Source organism: Grus americana, chromosome 5 (assembly GCF_028858705.1).
Source record: "Grus americana isolate bGruAme1 chromosome 5, bGruAme1.mat, whole genome shotgun sequence".
Taxonomy (NCBI): domain Eukaryota; kingdom Metazoa; phylum Chordata; class Aves; order Gruiformes; family Gruidae; genus Grus; species Grus americana.
The window spans coordinates 53,978,924-53,996,835 of NC_072856.1; the positions used below are offsets into that span (position 1 = coordinate 53,978,924).

Below are 17,912 nucleotides of genomic sequence, written 5' to 3' on the forward strand. Positions count from 1 at the left end.
GGAGGCGAGAAAGAAAAGGCTAGGGGAATGTCAGGAAACTTTCCTGTCCAATATGTGAGATCCTGTCCAAACTATCTCCTCAGCAGATGTCTTAAACTACAGGGACTCTTCCTTCTCTTGAACGGTGTATGGCAGACCAGGAACTCTGCGGCAGGGATGAGGCCAACTGGTCCCACGCATTCACAAAATAAAAATGAAGGCTCAGAAGCTATCAGTTTCAGTTTTCTGTTATGGAGTACTGCTTGCTCTGTACCAGCTTGGCCCCTACCAACACTCTGCTGAACTCACGCTTTTATTAATCTACTCATAAGTCGCTGTGACAGCCTAAATAGACTTCAGTGCTTTCACTAATGGGTATTTTAGCAGACATAAGCTGCCACAAAACACAAGATTACTTGTTTGAAGCCTTAGAGTAACTGCTGTGCCAGTAGAGCATTACAGAAACCATTGAATACTACATATTTCATTAAATACTAAAATTAAATTGCCCATATGTACTTGATGTAAAACTCTTCCTGTCTAATTTGCACCAGTAATACACATGTAAATGATCAGAGCTGGAGAAAACATTCTCCTTTGCCGTCCTCTCTTCCTGCAGTAACCTAGTTCACATTGGAGTAGGGCAGATAATTGGTAATATTTTCAAGTTACTGTTCAATAGTTTGTTTAAATTAGCTAAAGCAAGTATAAGGGTTTTCCTCTAGGTAGAGGATTCAGGGTATCCTGGTAAGATAAGGACAAGGCAAAGCAGGCAGCCACAAGAGAGCTTTCAGAGTGCTAGACAAGTATTCTTTTTAAGACACTGAGATATTTTTAGGGTCCAGGCTCAGCTTGAGCTCCTGTGGGGGTGCAGCATCAGTAGATTCAGCATTGAGAGCTCATGCTGAGCACATCAGAGGCTGCAGGAGAAAACCAGCTGCAGAGCATGCCACAGGCGAGCATGAAGGCGGCGAGGAGGAGGAGGGCAGAAGTGTCATGCTTCACCTTGGGCAGACTTAGCAAGACAGTGGGCTGAGGGCCAGACAGAGGGGCGGGAGTGTGAGAACTAGGTTGTTAAACACAGTGAAACACAAGCAGCTGAAAAACTTCACAGCAATGATGGAGAGGAAATAATAATACCCTCAGTTCCCCAATTCAGTTCTCTTGATCATGTGGAATTAGAAATTGCCCAAACTGTCCTACCTCATGCAGATTTTCAGACAAGGGAGGAGACACAGAGCTCTTGTGTCAGGATCCAGCCTTGATTTTGCTGATGAATCGCAAGCAGAAATACATCACAAGATGCAGAAAAGGCCCACTTGCTCTTCAGTCCCATCAGGGATGCAAAACCAATGCAAGTTTCCTTTTCAGAATTTAAGAATGTGATTAAAATGGCACAGAAAAGGAATGAGGGCATGTTTGCCTTTGCTCAGTTCCTTTTTTCAGCTTTCCTTACAGGAAACTTTCTTTAAATTCTTGTTTTTATTTTCTAGGTGTCACATTAATTCCAAAGATGAGTTGCCTTCTTACATGGGTGAGGAAACAGAACTTTACCATCTCTTCCCCCCCAAAACTTCCCCCTCTACTCCAGAGGGCATGAGAAAACAGTGCATTGCAAGGAAAGCTTACGCTTATGATTAAATTGTCACAGGTCTTCTTCAGTAATGCAAGGAAGCAACAGAAAAGCCCTCCAGAGATGCGGGAGTAAGAGGGTCTTCAATTATGCACATAGATAAGAGAAGAAAGAGCTTGCTTTTCTGACATCACCAGCAAGTGGTTGGACAGGGCACTCAACTCCACAAATTTCAATTTGACTAGCTGAGTAAACTGATGCTTCCCATCACAGCAGTGACACTGGTTCTATACTGTATGAGACACAAACTAGAGCTGGCAGGTGAAGGTTCCCTGTGCTCCCACCAATACAGATCCCACTGCTGTGTCTTTTGGGTGCTTTTCCCCCTCTCCTTGCCTGCTAAGTGCAAAGGGCATCAACTATAAGGAATTCAGAAATCTCAAGTGATTGAAAACAGACACAGGCTTTGGGTTTCATAGCAGGTATAATTTAACAAAAAAATCAAAATATATTTTTCTGACATATTTTTAGAAAATAGTTTTAAAAATTATTTGCCCAGGTCAGGTTAAAATGATTTAAAAGCATAATTATCAGGAAGCACTCTTCAAAAGTGACATTTCACAACATCATCATCTTTTCCATTAAAGCAAAGGTCATGGTTCTAACATGTTTTCAAATACAGACTTAACTGCAAATATTAATTAATAAAACACTGAATAGCAACACTTCTTCCTCAAAACTCTACACATCTCCCAAGGTCAGTCCTGGCCCACTGCCACCTTGACTTTTTTTGCACATTATAAACCACATTAACACAGGACTAAGGGAATTAGACCCAGTGGAGAACAGAACAGAGAAATACTATCAGAGGAGAAAGAAAATTGGGAGATATTTCCACAGCCAGAATTACAGACCTGCTGGTAACACTACCTATATTTGCCGCCTTTCTCACTGAATTGGCTACAGTAAAAGCCAAACCTCCAATTACCACCAGCTCAGATTGTACTCAGACTGTATACAGCCTACCTTCCTCTTTCCTTTAAGGACACTAAAATTCAAATCAAGTTTTCTCATTAGAGTATGCCCACAGTGAATTTTACCCATCTCATAAAAAGGAGTAATAAACAGAACTATTGCAGAACTAATTAACATCTATTAATACAGAGTAAGAAAAAAATGAGTAAGAACGTAAGAAAACAAGATCCAAGACAGGATTCAACAGTAACTAACCACGTGTTAACAGAGCCCTTTAAATCAATGTTTTGCTTTGTGCCCGCACAACCAAGACACAGGCAACATCCTCTGATATTACGTGTCTTCTAGCTGAGTTCCTCCATAAGCACTGCCAGCCTTGATAAGGATTGTCCTTGCTTCCGTTGCACTGAGTGATCTTGCTCAGTTATCTAATTTAATTGTATTGATTTCTTCTTCTTGGCTTGTTGTTTGGACACGGTGCCCAGAGCAGATTCTGAAATACCCACTGATGTCTGAGGCAGGAGTAGTTTTCCAGACTGTGTTGGGTACTTGGTTTTCATGAGGACTTTAAACAGTGGCTGGGACAACAGATGTTTTAGTTGTTTTTTCATCCCCTTCAGCATCTTTTGCTTCTGGCTTTCTTCTTGCTCACTAGCTTTTCCTCCTTGGGGCAGAAATCAAAGATACAGAACATTACAAGAGAAGAACTTGCATTGGCCTCTTTCACCAGACTTTTGCAGTACTAGGGGCAGATGCTAATCTCATCTTTCTCTCTGTCACAAGGTCACTCAACTCCCATACAGTCTTCCAGTCATCTGTGACACTTTCAGATCACCCAGGTTGTCCACAAGACAACAAGATCAAGAAGAATTCTGACTGCTGAGTAACTATAGCCCAGGTATCATTCTGCTAAATCATTCAGTTGGTTCTCAACCCAGAACAGACTCAGGAACAAAAGGAAAGGGGGCCCAGAAGATAAAATGTTAACCCAGGGCTCCTAGCTCAGGCAGAAACTTCTGCGTATTTTGTTACTTTATGCATGCCTCATTTCAGCACCTGTAAAATGGGAAGCCCTTTCCTCCTTATACATAAAAACCAATGAGGTGTTCAGATTTAATAACATAGGAGAAGGGCATAGAAAAGACTGGAGATAGTTAATATGGCCAGAGGCCTGAACTGGAGAAAATAAATGAAATCAAGGTTGCTGTAATGTAATGTAAATGAAAGGACATTAGTAAATCCTTTTTAACAGTTTAAGAGGCATTTTATTTATGGGAGGAATAGCTGAGATCTTAATGGGTCTCCAACAAGCTACAGAAGAATCAGAGAATGAATACATTTTACAGCATGAATCTGGCAAGATTTTAGGTGGCAATTACAAAGTGCTTCACTCGAGAGCCACAACTAACTTGGACTGGATGTGCTGTTTTGAAACTCATTTCAAAGCACAGCATACTCAGATTATGTCAAAACAAGACAGCAGAGTGCTAATTATCTGAGAGCGCTCCTGAACAGTTTGGACAGAGATGATTAGTGCTTGCTTGCAAAGTGGTTGAGAACAAGCTAGTTCAGCCATGAATAAAGAAAAAAATTAATCTGAACATGCTTCAAAATCAAGGCATCTGCATATTTAGCAGCTAACAGGTTACAGACAGCTTAAGCTGGAGTGATGCAGACAGCAGCGCTATTCAGCATGCCTTCAAGGAACTGGTAGGAAATGATACCTTCATGCCTTTGAACACAACGTGGCATTTTACAGTGCACTAAGCAGTGCAAACCTTCATGGCATTGAACTAATAGGCACCTGTAGTTGCACAGCCCTACACATTCTCTCAGGCACAGCCTGCAGAACATTTCATTTTAAAAATATAAGAAATTATTTCCTTCTAACACACCACCAAAAACCTCAGCAACTTGACTATAAGTATTGGCCACTTAGCCCACACAACTCAACCTACATAAGGCTCAGATAATTTCTGATGTTTGCTAGTGTTTCCTGGGTGTTCCTACACAGAGCTGTCAGGCTCCTGTCCTGCTGCCTGACTACAGGGAGGTGGGAGAGATAAACAGAAGTGGAGAAACAGCTTTTTCTTTGACACAGAGGGGACAAGACCCAAGCAGGACATACTGGGCTATTAGATTACCCTAAAACGTTTGCCAGAAGCTAAACAGTTCTCGTCCTATGACATGTGGACTTGTCAGCAACTTGCCAGAATTGTCACACCTCACTCCCTCAGCTCCATCACTATCTACTGCACAAGCATCCTGAAAACACCAGGTACCAGCAGTACCATGTACTAAGCAATGACACTCCTTTCCTTCCCCTTCTGCCCCACAGGTTTTAAGAGTTCCTCTGCCATGGTGGGGCTTCTTCTGGACACCACTGCTATGGGACCAACTGAGCATACCCATAAACAAGCATTCTACTTGCCCATAAACATGTCATCATCAAGATCAATCTCAAGAGCCTCTGCAGCTTGCTGGAGCCAGGAGTTGTGTTGCTTTGCCCGACTGTTGAAAAATTCTGCCTTCTCAATCTGCCGTGCCAAATTCATCCGCTCCTGCAACAAAAGTACATTTTAGACATTATGATCAGGTTTAAATGTGGGGCACTTTAGCAGAATCAGTATTTGAACGCATGCATTACAACACAACTGAGGTGCAGAGACACTTTTGTTCCCTACTGCTGTCCCAGCAGATGCCTCACGTAATAAAGACGTCATCACTTGCTGAAGTGTTTTCCTTCTTCAGATCCGTGATAGAATCTGACTTCTAAAACACCTCGACTACTACATATGCCTGAATTTTAACTCCTCATTCTTTAAAAAAAAAAAAAAAAAAATCATTACAGACACTTCAGAAACATGAAGGACAAATCATGATCACTTCCAAGTTACATTAAAGATAGTACAGCTGGATCTTAAAGTTCCTAGTCTCAGCAATAAGGGGCAGCTTCATCCCACTCTGAAGAAATAAGCTCCTGTAGGCCATATGTAAACAGCTACTTATGTTTTCAGAAATGCACCTGATCTTGTTTAGGCACAGGACAAAATGTCCTGTCCTTCTTCCCAGCTGCACACAGGTGGAACAAAGATGTCCAGCAAACCTAACCTGACCTGCAGCCTTCCAGCTGGTTCAAGCTGTTTTAAATATCTAATTCATTACGGAAAGAAAATCTGCACTGACAGTAAATAATAATCAACCCAACAGCAAATTCTACTGTTTGGAATGTGCCTGCAGTTGCACAAAACCAACCCTGTGCAGGACACCCTGACCACCCCAACGCAATAGTCTGGTGCTACACAGTAACAGCACCAGCCAGAACTGCTGGATAATTAAAACATAGAGAGAGGAAATTAAACTTGCAGTTGACTAATAAAACAACTCAGTCACTTCTCCTTAGATCATTACCAGAAATTTCAAATAGTTTTTCCATCTCAGTAAAACTTGAGTCCTCTTTTGGTCTCTCCTCTGCCCTGGTTCATCAATTCTATTACTCTCTAGTGTGAAATACCTTCAGACTTTTCCTGAACTTGAATGAAGGCATGCAGATCCAGGGAACAAGCGTGCTGAAGGGACAGACGTGAAGAACCCGCAGCACTATTAGTCCCAACTTTGCGATTAAGCCCAGGGCAAAGTGTAAATGTGACCTGACCATGTGAAGGGCCTAGGAGGCTGGAGTCCTGGCATTACGATTACAAAGACATCTTTTCTGGGGAAAGGAGCACTGTTATGGATAGGAGTGAAGATCGTGAGACGGTGACAGGAAAATTTAAGTGTGGAAACAATATTTATTTGCCCATTAATTGACAGAGCATGCTAAGAGCCAAGAACTACTCATCAAGAAACACAGAAGGGACCTCTGAAGAAACACTCTAAAAACAACAGATTTCTTTCGGTAACCAGAAACATTTGGTGGGTGGAAAGGAGAGGGGGAAAGATGGAAAAAAAAAAAGATGCATCAAATTCTTTTTGTTACTACCAAGAGGAGAAAAATGAGTCTATGGAAGCATTTCTATAATTTTCTTTCTCTTTCAGAAAGCTGCATCATCTGAAAGATTCACACTAAATATCCCATCTGTAGCAAGCCTGGGCTCTGTAACTTGCTGACATTATTTGCAAGGTGAGGATACTCCTGTTGCCACTGAGGTAGACCCTGGGCTCACTCCAAGCCAACTGGATAAGCATGAACCACAATACCTTAAGGAAAATATCTGTTGCATTACCTGACTGCTTGCATTTTTCTCCCATTCTCAATGACTGCAATATTCAGGCACTCCAACCCCAGCTGGATTCCTTTCAAATGTAGCATTTAAATATGTACAAATGGGACATGGCTGATGTCACCCAAACTGGTAAGAGAATGCTGAGACATGAAATGGCCTCTTACTCAATAGCCAGAAATTCTGTGGTGACCAGATGCTTTCTAAAATACATTGTTTTGCAAATCCTAACCATTGTCTATCTTGTGAGTTGGTGAATGACTGAATTCTCCTTAAAATGGGCAATAACCTAGAAAAAGGAAACATACCTGGTTTGACAAGGCTCAGTGGCAGCTGTGGCCTCACAGTATAGGAACTTTTAGAAAAGCAGAGAACTCATTCCTTCAACTGAGAAGAGGCATATGAAGACCACTGAAGATCCCAGGACCTGCTACTGTTCTCTAGTCTGTTCCTAACAGAAGAGGGTTAACAGTGCCATCCCAGCTCCCAGCCACAAAACATACTCGCTTCTCTGTACTGTTTTGGGGCATTGAGTCACAAGAAGCTGTACGTAACAACATACAAGAAAAATGTAAGTGATGTTTATGTTTGAACATCTTTCTTGGGCCAGTTATTGATGAGAAATCACAAATATTTCTTAAAAAAAGATAAAATGTGATTAACTTCATTTTCAAATCCACATCCTGAAGAGTAAATTTCATCTGAAACGTGGAAAGAGTATGATGGGTAATGGCAGTAATATAAGTAAGCAAGGAACTACTCAGGCTGCAAAGAGATTGCTGTTTCTTTACCTTGATAGAAGTCATGCACTTGGTTTCAACTGGGAAAAATGGCAGCTCTTCACTCTTCTCCAATGTTTTATAAATTTTCCTAAAATTGATCAAGTCATCAGGGCCTATCAGCAATAGGCTAAGGCCTTCGTTGGCAGCTCGCGCCGTTCTGCCGCTTCTGTGTACATACAACTCAGAAGTACGAGGGACCTGCAAATATTCAGAAAACCCATGAAGCTGGCCATGGAAAGCTAGCAGCAGCCTGTCATGCTTTGGCCAAGGGGTTGCCAGAGAACGTTGGTTTTTACATACACATGGTATGTTGCATGAAACACAGCTGAAAGTAAAGTAAAAGATGATATCTGCAGACACTTTTTGTTCTCTGGTCCAGTATTCTTCTTTGCATAACCTTTTGTGAGCATCTCCTAACTTCTGACCCTCTGCCATTACATTTGCAAAAATTGTATGCATCCTCAGATAAGAGTTATAGGGCTGGGTCATGTGACAACTTTGGATATCAAAGTTAAGCAAAAAGGAAGGAGAATCATATCCGTTATGTCATTTCTTACATATAATCACACATTCATGAAGTGCTACCTACCACGGTCAGTCACTGCAGCAATGTGATCTTTAAATACAGAGCACTACATGACAGTTAAATTAATAGTTAAATCTCTATACTTGGGACTATACTATATACAGGACCAAGAATCTCAGCTTTATAGTCTTCAGGGTTTGGATTGGCAAAAGCTTATTTCAAAACAAAAAACCGTAAAAGCAAAAACATTAAAAATATTTAACCTGGTAGTGGATGACGTGCTGCACATTGGGAATATCAAGACCACGAGCTGCAACATCTGTTGTCAGGAGGACACAGCTGAGAAAGTGATAACATTTAATGAACATAAAATCGAAGAGTAAACCATCTGCCATGGAACATAATACAGCGAGCTAGAATTCTACCACAGCAATTTAAGGAACAGATTTGTACTATATCATCTGCTGGAAATATGCTATTTGTTTGCCCTTACAGAAAACGATACCCAATATTACATCAGAGGCAGTCTTGAAACAGCAATTAATGCAAATGTTACCTTCAGCAGGTCTACTCTGTTTCTAATAAAGAAACTCACTACCTTGCTGGATCCTGTTTTCCTATGCTTTTATTCTCTCCCAATTCACAGGAACACTAGCACAGATCGCTATTCAATGACCTAATCCAACCACTTGGCAGGGGGGTATGCTCCCTTTCATTACTTTTCTCAGTGCTCTGCCCAGCCTGGGTTTAAAAATATCTTTAGCTTGATATGACCGTACCATTAACAACACAGTTGATCTTTTGGCAGGAGAAAAAGGTTATTACAAGTTTCTTCAGTTGAGAAAAAAATGACATTATTAACATTATAGATTTAATTAACAGCTTTTGGGGGCTGAAGTATCTTCTACCAAGTTGTACTCAAATAAGTTCTCTCAGTAAATCAAAACCTAGAAATATAAAGGGGAGGGATTCTGTTCTGACAATTAATATTTCTCCTTACCCCCAGAAATGAAGAACTACTCAAAAAAGTCATTCTTTTATATAAAGTCTACTACAGAGATGAAAGTCTCCCTAGGGTATGGAACAATTTGTTTTAAAAAAAGTCTCCCAGCAACTGAAACGAGTTACTTGTAGGTAACGGAAATTTGTTAAGATTTCATGGCTTCTGACTGCATACTCTATAGCTACAAGGTTCAAAGCCGAAATAAACAGAGAAAATTCTACGATCTGCAATCTGCAGGAAGACATGATAGACTGTCTCATGGATTTCTTCTTGCCTTGAAAATCTGCAGTCTCTGAAAATGCCCTGCCTGGCCTAGGCCAATGCTATCGATACTACATTTTGCCAAGGCATACTGCAGATCTATCGTGGCAATTCAACCTCTGTCCCTTCTCTTGTATTACTCTAGGATACCTTGACCGTCAGGAAGCTAATTCATCTAACTCAACACGCAAAAGCCTAACCCAGCAAAAAGTGGTTATTTTTCTGATGGCTTAGTGAGATGAACTGACTTACAGAAGGATCAAATGAGCTGCAGAGCCAGGGCACAGGGGCAGAGAGGTGTGCAGGATGGTTATAAAAGCATATGGCTGAAAACAGGGCAAGTGACAGCTCTTTCAGCAGCAAGGAGCTGTCAGACCAGAGGATAATTCAGGCTCCAAGGGACCTCAGGAGGTCTCCAGTCCAACCTCCTCCTCAAAGCAGGATTACCTATAAGGTTGGACCAGGTTGGTCAGGGCTTTATCCAATTGAGCCTCAAAAACATCCAAGAGTGAGCAGCCTGTTCCAATGCCTGACTGTCCTCAAAGAGGAAAAGCTCCTTCTTACATTCAGCCTGAATCTCTCATTTCAACTTGAACCTGTTATCCCTCATCCACCTACCACACACCACTGTGAAGAGCCTGGCTCCACCTTCTTGATAACCTTCTTTTAAGGTATCAGACAGCTACCATTAGGTTCCCACAGTCTTTTTCCCCAATGATATAAACCCAGTGCCCTCAGCTTCTCCCCTTGCAAAGCAAGTGCTTCTTGATCATCCTGGTGGTCTTCCACTGAACTTGCTCCAGTTCATCACCTGAACCATCCTGTGAAACCTCATCCTTACTCGTTAATAACCTCGCCACATGAACAAGGCACTCACATCCCCAGCTAACTCCCCCAACCTGCTCCTACTCTAACAAACAGAGCTGTTTCCTCTCCCCACTACTCTTTACACAATTTCTTTTCTACCAGGAAGCAGAAAATCAACTCACCTCTCTCGCTCAGCAAACCTTTCCAGGTTTTTCAGCCTTTGCTTTTGGTGCATGTTGGCATGCAAAGGAAGAGGATCGCAATTTAAGATTGTGAGGAGAGAACTGAGGCGTTTTACACAGTCTATACTGTTTGCAAAGACCATGGTTCTTCCTGGATACTGGAGAAGAAAGTAATAGAGATAATAGTCCTTCTCATTTGTATTACAGTGGATTCTGGTTTCTGTCAGAGTCTCAACAGTAGCCTCTTTCCTTGTTAAGTCTATCACTTTGGGTTTGCCCTTTATTCCTACTTTTTCCATTAACAATTCTAGTTTGGTCTTCTTGTCCATCTTTTTAGCATGCTTTTTCTGTAAAACTCTTGTGGGAGTCTGATGGACTAAAGTCAAAGTTGCAGAAAAAACAAAAGTCTGTCGTTGAGGGTTATACTGTGAATCATTTAAGAGTTCCAGCAACTGAGACAGCTCTAAGAAGTGACCTTTCTCAACCATTCGATCTGCTTCGTCAATCACAAGGCACCTGTCAAATAGAGAAAACACAGTAAAAATACACTTGCCCAGATAAATACAAATCTGATACACTTCAAAAGAACTTTTCCTGCTAAACACATAATGGAAGTTCTGCATGTAAAACCCAAAGGAACACCAGGTATGCTGGGATAGCTACAGCAGCCTTCCACATTTCTTTTTGAAAAATCAGGTTTCTAAAGGAAAAACAAGGGGTTTGCTACTGGCTATACTTGACATTTCCTTCCATTAATATAACCTCTGTGCATTTCAATAACACACTCTGGCAAAGAAATAAGTGATCTTACATAGTTGCAATTACTTAATCAGTAAACATCATCAGTATGCAGTGACGCTCAATTCAGTATTCACTAGTTAGTGGCACCTTTACCTGAGCTGCCGAAGATTTGAAAGATGTGGGTGTCTCTCTTTAACTAACTCCCACAGACGGCCTGGGGTTGCAATTACAATTTCTGGCTTTCGATTCAGTACACGTTCTTGCTTCTGTGCAGCCATGCCTCCAACCAGAATTGCAGTCTTAATGCCTAGAACATATAAATAATACTTTTTATCTCACTAATTTATCAGTGCATGCCTTTACATACATACATTCAAAGAAGTATTTTTAGAAGTCTATACTGCAACTTTCAGCAAGCATTTTGGTCAGGAAACTTCAGGGGTTTTATATAACAGTGAACATGCAGCAATCCCCTCAATTTTACGGAAAAATCCTCATTATAGTTAGATGCCAAAAATAAAGTAGCCTTTCTTTTAGTGCACTTGTCTTCCAATAGAATCACCTATGTCCTCCATAGCTGTTAGCTTTGTTTACCCCTACTTAAGAATCTCATGCTTTGTCAATTGTATCTGCGTGAACAAACACGTCCCTGTTATAAATAACCCCATGCCCCTCCAAGAATAAGACTGAGAAATGTTTGTCTTGCTAATAACTGCTCATTTGCTATGTAATAATCCTAACAAGAATGCTCCTGCCCAATTAATGATTCTCTGGACTGCAGAGTAGTGCAGAGACCCTAAGTTACCTTTAAGCAATTTGCTCAGGCACTAAAAGGACTTTAGCTTTGGAAGGACAGACTCCACATGTGGCTTATTTCACCCTACTTCTTCAAAGAACACACTGGCCCATGACAAACTGTGCAAGATTCTTTGAGTATCCAACCTACCGCAGATCTCTCTTCCTACTACTTGTAGGACCCTGTGCTTCCAGGTAGGGATTTTTTTCAAAGTGAGTTTGAGACCACAAAGAAAGCCCACATCAAAACATATTTTCTCTCCTGCTACAGCAACTATACATCACTTGGGCAGCAGATTTTTACACATAAATAGCACTGCTCCTAACAGAACTGTACTTACATAAATTGATTATTTCCGGCTAGCAGTTAAAATTAGCCTTGTAATCAGCTGTAGACTGATGAGCACAGCAGGACGTATAGACACAAAAGGAAGATGTACTTAAGAGCAGTTCACTGCACTACATATCCTCTTCAATAAATAAACAATTACTACTACTGGAGAAGTGGGGAGTTGTTTCCCAATTCTCCCCATCTTGAACACATCCTCACTCATTCACTTAATAGATGTGCTGACCTCTGGTTTGGAAGAGAAAGGGACTGAATTACTTTCATCAAGCACGTTACCCAGCAATGTGCTGTGGCCTGACTGCTGTAGAAGGTAAATCAGACAATCCAGCAATGTCTTCTACCCTTAAATTTTATGGCCATGATTTCTTTTTTTCATAGATAATTTTATATATATATATAAAAAACTATATGTATTGACATATCTGTCAAAAAAGTAAATTATTAAATATATTTTAAATATATTTTTTATATATAATGAAATTATTTTTTATCTATAACCTACATCATCCAAAACTATGATAAAGTTAGCTGTGGCTGGTTATCTAGTACTGATTCTATGTTGCTAAAGGGTGAGTCAGTACCTATTTGAAGGAAGAAACACTTTAAAGCAAAATATCTCACATGAACTGTTTGCTTCCACTTGCATCTCATCGAAGAATCTTAAAGCATTTCTCAAATATCAGTGACTACGAACCCTAGCCCTTCAAAATCCACCCCAATTTTATGATGCAGAAGCAACTGTGGCACACATTCTGGCTCAACACCAATACCAAGATCCAAACTCAGCATAACGTGGGACGTGGCCCGTGGGGTCTACATACCTGTAAACTTTGCAACTGCATCAATGTGGTGTTTTACTTGTACAGCTAATTCTCTGGTGGGAGTAAGGACCAGTCCTAAAAGAGGTCTCTTTTTATGGGAGCTAACAGTATGTGTCTCGTCATCACAATCAAATTCAAAATTTTCCAGCACCTTCACACAGCCTGTTGTGAAAGATACATCATCTTCATCTCCACTATCTTCAACCTGCTGATGGATTAGTTTTTCTGCTTCATCCTCATCTTCCCATCTTGTTTCATCATGATGCTGATGGGACTCTTTAGAAACACTGTCATTTCTGGTTGTTGAGCTATTTGATTTTTGCCACTGCAGCACAGAGTGAATCATTGGAATTGCAAATGCAAGTGTTTTGCCGCTTCCTAAAAAACAAACAAGAAGAATAACACAGACGACAAGTCATTTATTTGAAAAGATGAGAAAAGCAACAGCTAATCACACACTGTTCTTAAAACAAACAGTTGTAACAGACACAAACTCTTTATCTTTAGAAGACCAGAAACTTGCAGCAATAGCATCTTTTCTCCTATTCCCTTTAAACATCTCCTTGAGGTCATCAATAGCGTAATTCCTGGGGAACAGGTATTTTTCCAATCTCTAGCAGGTCAGGCAGATTCATTTGTTCTGAAAGTGTTTTTTTAAAGCTGCAGTTGCAGCCAAGATATTTTTAAAGAACTGTATGCCCGTAAGGAGAATACCATGCCCTAATTGACAGTTCTGATCAATGTTCTCCAAATAAAGGAATAGCAAATGAGGCCAAGGACAAACTGGAATGTACTTGAGGATTCACTTCCATCTTCAATTTGCAGTACTGTGTTTACGGCTTTCTAAGAAACTGTCCTATGATATACTCCATCTAATTTCCTGATCTATCACCAGCTCACATTTTTATAATCAAAGCGCATAAATTTAAAACAGATGATCCACTTTGGAGAAAAGGAGGCTGTCAAATACAAAAACACTCACCTAACTTTAATTTCAAGCGTTCACTGTACCAAACCGCAAGTCACATCCCTGCCACATGTTCCTTTCTGAACTGTCACTAACAGAGGTGTTAGGAGAAGCCTTGTAGCACATCCACCCTGGTTAAGGTTCCCATAAACATCGGTTCATTGACTACAAAAGCAGCATCCAGGGCATGACACTATTACCATTCCTGTACCAGGCCACTGCTGGGAAGCAGTCCTCTGGAAATCTCATCTCAGTTCCTTGAGCACTGTTTGTCCAAATCACAAAACATGTAATGGTTTGCCAAATTCAGCAACACAGAATTTTGCCTATTTAGGGGAAAACCTTAATATTAGTTAATAAACAGCTAAGCTGTCAGTATCCTGACCAATACTGCTGCAATCCAGTTCCCCACCTTTCTGCACGTCTGGAAGGTCTCTTCTGACTTCTGCACTTGAAGCAGAAAATGTTTATAATCTACATTTGCAGAGCACTTATACAGTAAGATTTTGTATTACCAAAGAATCTGTTTTTAAGGTGAAGAACATGGCTGATCTTGAATTAAATGTAATGCAATTTGGCTGGTGCAAATGTCAGTACTGCACCCAGCTAGATTATGGCTGTGATAATCAGGACTATTTTGCAGGCACTACATTCACCCACAAATTAAACAAATAATCACCTCACAGGGCACATTATCTTCACAACACAAAAATCACACACCATAGCCAGGCCTGCAAAACCAGGAGAAAAGCACTGGTATCCCCAGATACTACAGCTCAAGCTAATTCACGCTCCTTTAAACAGTTTTAGATTGTAAGATTTTAGAGATAAAATTTGGTTCCTTAACCAAAAACTTCACCAGTTCTACATGGTAATGAATAGAACTGGTTAGATCCACTGCAAAAACAAGCCTTGACATTCCCCACATCTGATCTCCACTGCCATATCAAAATCTTGCCATTCTCCCCTATGTTACTACCAAAAAAGGGAAGACAAATCGTTCTTTCACCTGTCACTTTCCTCCCTCAGGCACAATGCTAAGGGAAGCTGTAGGATGTAGAAGAAAGAACCGGAGAGTTTGAGCCCCTCCCAGCTGCAGCACTTCCTAACAGACAATTGTCCACATCTTCTCTCAAGTTTCTAAAGGAACACCAATGACCCACTGGGCATCGCTGGAGAGAACCTGGTTTTCTTTCATGAAAGAACAAAATAAATGCGCAAAACAGTCCTGATACCTCAGGGTTATACAAAATTGACTGCAACAACACAACCTGCCACCAACCGTGCTTTCCATTCTGCAGCTAGAGAGGGATTTGCTTTCCAGCACTGTCCAAATGGCACTTTTTTCAGCATAAAACCACCATTTAAATTTTCAGTTCTGTTTTCAAAAACACTCCCTGCGGGGTTTTCTAATCTTATTAAAGCTAATAGCACCAGCCTAGCTTCTAATTAAAATAAAAATGCAAATGACTGCATATCTTATTAGTTACTATACCTTCATGTTCGAGAGCAGTAAATGGCTTTACAAGACAAGCAGTGAGATAAGGCAACTGGAACAGATGAAAAGAATGCAAAGGAAGCCTTTAAACCAACACGGCTTCCAATTGTGCTTCCTATTTTTAGTTTTTATGGAGAAAAACATGTTGCACTGCTAAAGAAGACAAAACTTCAAAGGTATGAGCAGCAAAAAAAGTTAGAAAGTAATGCTGTGCGACTTCACAGCATTGTTTTAAGTAAAAAAAGAAACTACAACAAATTTCACGAAGGCTAACAACGCTCAAAGACAAAGGCATGAGTGGATCACAAGCTGGACAAGAGACAGTACCTCTCCAGTTAATGAATCAATGTAATTCTTCAAGCATAAGCAGTGAGAAGGGCTGGTGACAACCTACAGGCCAAGCCCAGAGACAGTGCACAGGGTGGGCCCGTTTTGCTAAGATAAAGGCCAGGGCCATATTCACAATGGCTAACGCTGTGCCTAGTATTTATTTACTGCTCCAAGCTAGTACTAAATCACCATCAAAAGGAACCTTGTTCTCTGCTTTGCCTTGGCATGGGGACACCCACAGAAGTTAGTTAAGCTGTTGGGAAAATGACTCTGTTTGTTTCATTAATTCCACCCTTTGTGATGTATCACCTTACAGTTCCCAAAATAGGAAACAACTGGAGAAACAGGAGACTTCTGTCAAAAGCATAAAAACTTATTGAGACTTCAAAGCTTTGCACACTGTAAAGATGCAATCTCCTGTGTTTGCAAGTTACAAAAGTTTTAATATGTCACAACGAATCATTACTAATATATTGCATATGCAAAAGATATAAGCTCTTGTCCTACATATCAATGCTTCTGCTACATATAAAAATTCGTAACAATGAGCTGCATTTAAAGAGAGGAGATGGGAAGCACCCAGCATATACAACCAGTTTAACAGATTTGTACCTGTTTCTGCAGCACCAAGAACATCCATATTATCCCGGATGGCAGAAGGCAAGGCTAAGGCTTGAATAGGAGTTGGAGCACTAAACCCCAGGTAGCTCAAGGCCTGCAGCACTGGTTCAGGTACAAACAGGTTTTTCCATGCAGACACATCAGCTTTGTGATCAGTTGAGGCAGACAAAACTTCTGTTGTCCAGTTTTTAACTTTTTTAGAAGTGGGTACTGATGGAAGAGTTTCCTGAGCTTGAGAAGACTTCTTTTTAGCTACCTTCTTTTTCTTTGGAGCATCTTTTGTGCTTGAAGTGCTCTCAGACACATGTCCATGGTCCTCACAATTTGCCACTTCAATTACTTTGTTACACTTTACCTCTTTATCAACTGGCACATCCATTTCCACTGCAGTAGGATCATTGCTTTTATCTGTTTTGCTTCTCAAATCTTTGCTTTTCTTTTTCTTTTTGGGAGGAACGACAGGTGCTTCCTCATCCTCATTACCTTCTTCTGAAATACTCTCAGCCTTTCTCTTCTTCTCTTTTACTTTCCCCACTTTGGAAGAACTTACTAGTTTGTACTCTGTAAGTTCCTCCAAGCATACTATATCTTTAAAATCCTCATCAGCAAATAGATTGGGGTCGATTTGCACACTTTTCCATTTTCCTATTACTTCAATGCCTTTTTGTTTTAATTTAAAGGAAGAATTAAATCTCCCTCTTTTTTTGGTCTTCATTTTTACCTAAAAAGAAACTGGAGAGTAAAAAAGCAGGGCATTAGATCAAAAGAATGAGGGTTACACTGATGATACACAAACACACTCGAGAAAGCAAAGCCTAAGTCATTTATTTTGAGGAATCGCCTTAAATGTAAGTACGGCAGGCCAGGCCTGCAGCCCCGCTCCTGGGACAGCTCCGCGGATAATACTAAAACCGCCAGAATAAATCCCGGCAGGCCGCGAAGCGCTCCCGCCCCAGCCTACCCCCGGTACCACCGCCAAAGGCCCGGCCCAGCCACTGCCGCCGGGCACCTGCCGGGACCCGCGGGAGGTCCCGAGGGCCCCCACCGGCCCACAGCCCCGGGGCGAGGGGCTCCCCGAGCTCCCCCTGCGGCGCTTACCGCGCTGTGCAGCCGCAGGACCGACAGAGACCGGCCGCGGGGCTCTGCCCGACACCAACAGCCGCCACCGCTAAGGCCGCCGCCCGCCGCGTGCTCTTGCGGGCGCCACCATCACGGTGTGACGTCACTGAGCGGCGCCCGCGGCGCCCGCGAGCGCGTTTCCAGGGGGCGGTGCCGGGTCGGTGGGAGGAGGGGCGAGGGAGCGGGGCGGAGAGCTGCCCGCGTGAGGGAGGCGGTGCCGCGGGACAGGGCAGAGCAGAGCAGGGCAGAGCAGAGCAGAGCAGGGCAGGGCAGAGCAGAGCAGAGCAGAGCAGAGCGGCCCGGCGGGCGGGGCTGCCCTGCCCTGCCCCGCCCCGCCCCGCCCCGCTCCTCCTGCCCCGC

General features: G+C 41.8%; 1 protein-coding gene across 2 annotated transcripts; it reads right to left on the reverse strand.

Moving 5' to 3' along the window:
• Positions 1-1,998: 1,998 nt before the first annotated feature.
• DDX24 (DEAD-box helicase 24) lies at positions 1,999-17,654 on the reverse strand. 2 transcript variants are annotated; one of them, XM_054828071.1, is made up of 9 exons: positions 17,532-17,654; positions 16,425-17,165; positions 13,018-13,395; positions 11,206-11,359; positions 10,312-10,827; positions 8,322-8,397; positions 7,542-7,730; positions 4,959-5,088; positions 1,999-3,191 (listed from the first exon to the last, which is right to left on the reverse strand). In XM_054828071.1, the coding sequence occupies exons 2-9, from the start codon at positions 17,146-17,148 to the stop codon at positions 2,956-2,958; spliced, it is 2,403 nt and encodes an 800-aa protein (XP_054684046.1). In that variant the 5' UTR covers positions 17,149-17,165; positions 17,532-17,654; the 3' UTR covers positions 1,999-2,955. The 2 variants fall into 2 exon arrangements, 1 of the variants encoding a protein (XP_054684046.1); XR_008577426.1 differs by lacking the exon at positions 1,999-3,191 and adding an exon at positions 7,059-7,451 and having other exon boundaries at positions 5,009-5,088.
• Positions 17,655-17,912: the final 258 nt, after the last annotated feature.

What these genes read in the sequence shown, in the direction of transcription:
- DDX24 (XM_054828071.1), bottom strand. Translation starts at nt 17,148, where the DNA reads ATGAAGACCAAAAAAAGAGGGAGATTTAATTCTTCCTTTAAATTAAAA. An exon ending in AGGTTTGCTGAGCGAGAGAG is followed by an intron (nt 8,398 to 10,311) that starts GTGAGTTGATTT and finishes TCACTTTCTCAG; the next exon opens with CTGTGTCCTCCTGACAACAG. An exon ending in AGCACGTCATCCACTACCAG is followed by an intron (nt 7,731 to 8,321) that starts GTTAAATATTTT and finishes GAATATTTGCAG; the next exon opens with GTCCCTCGTACTTCTGAGTT.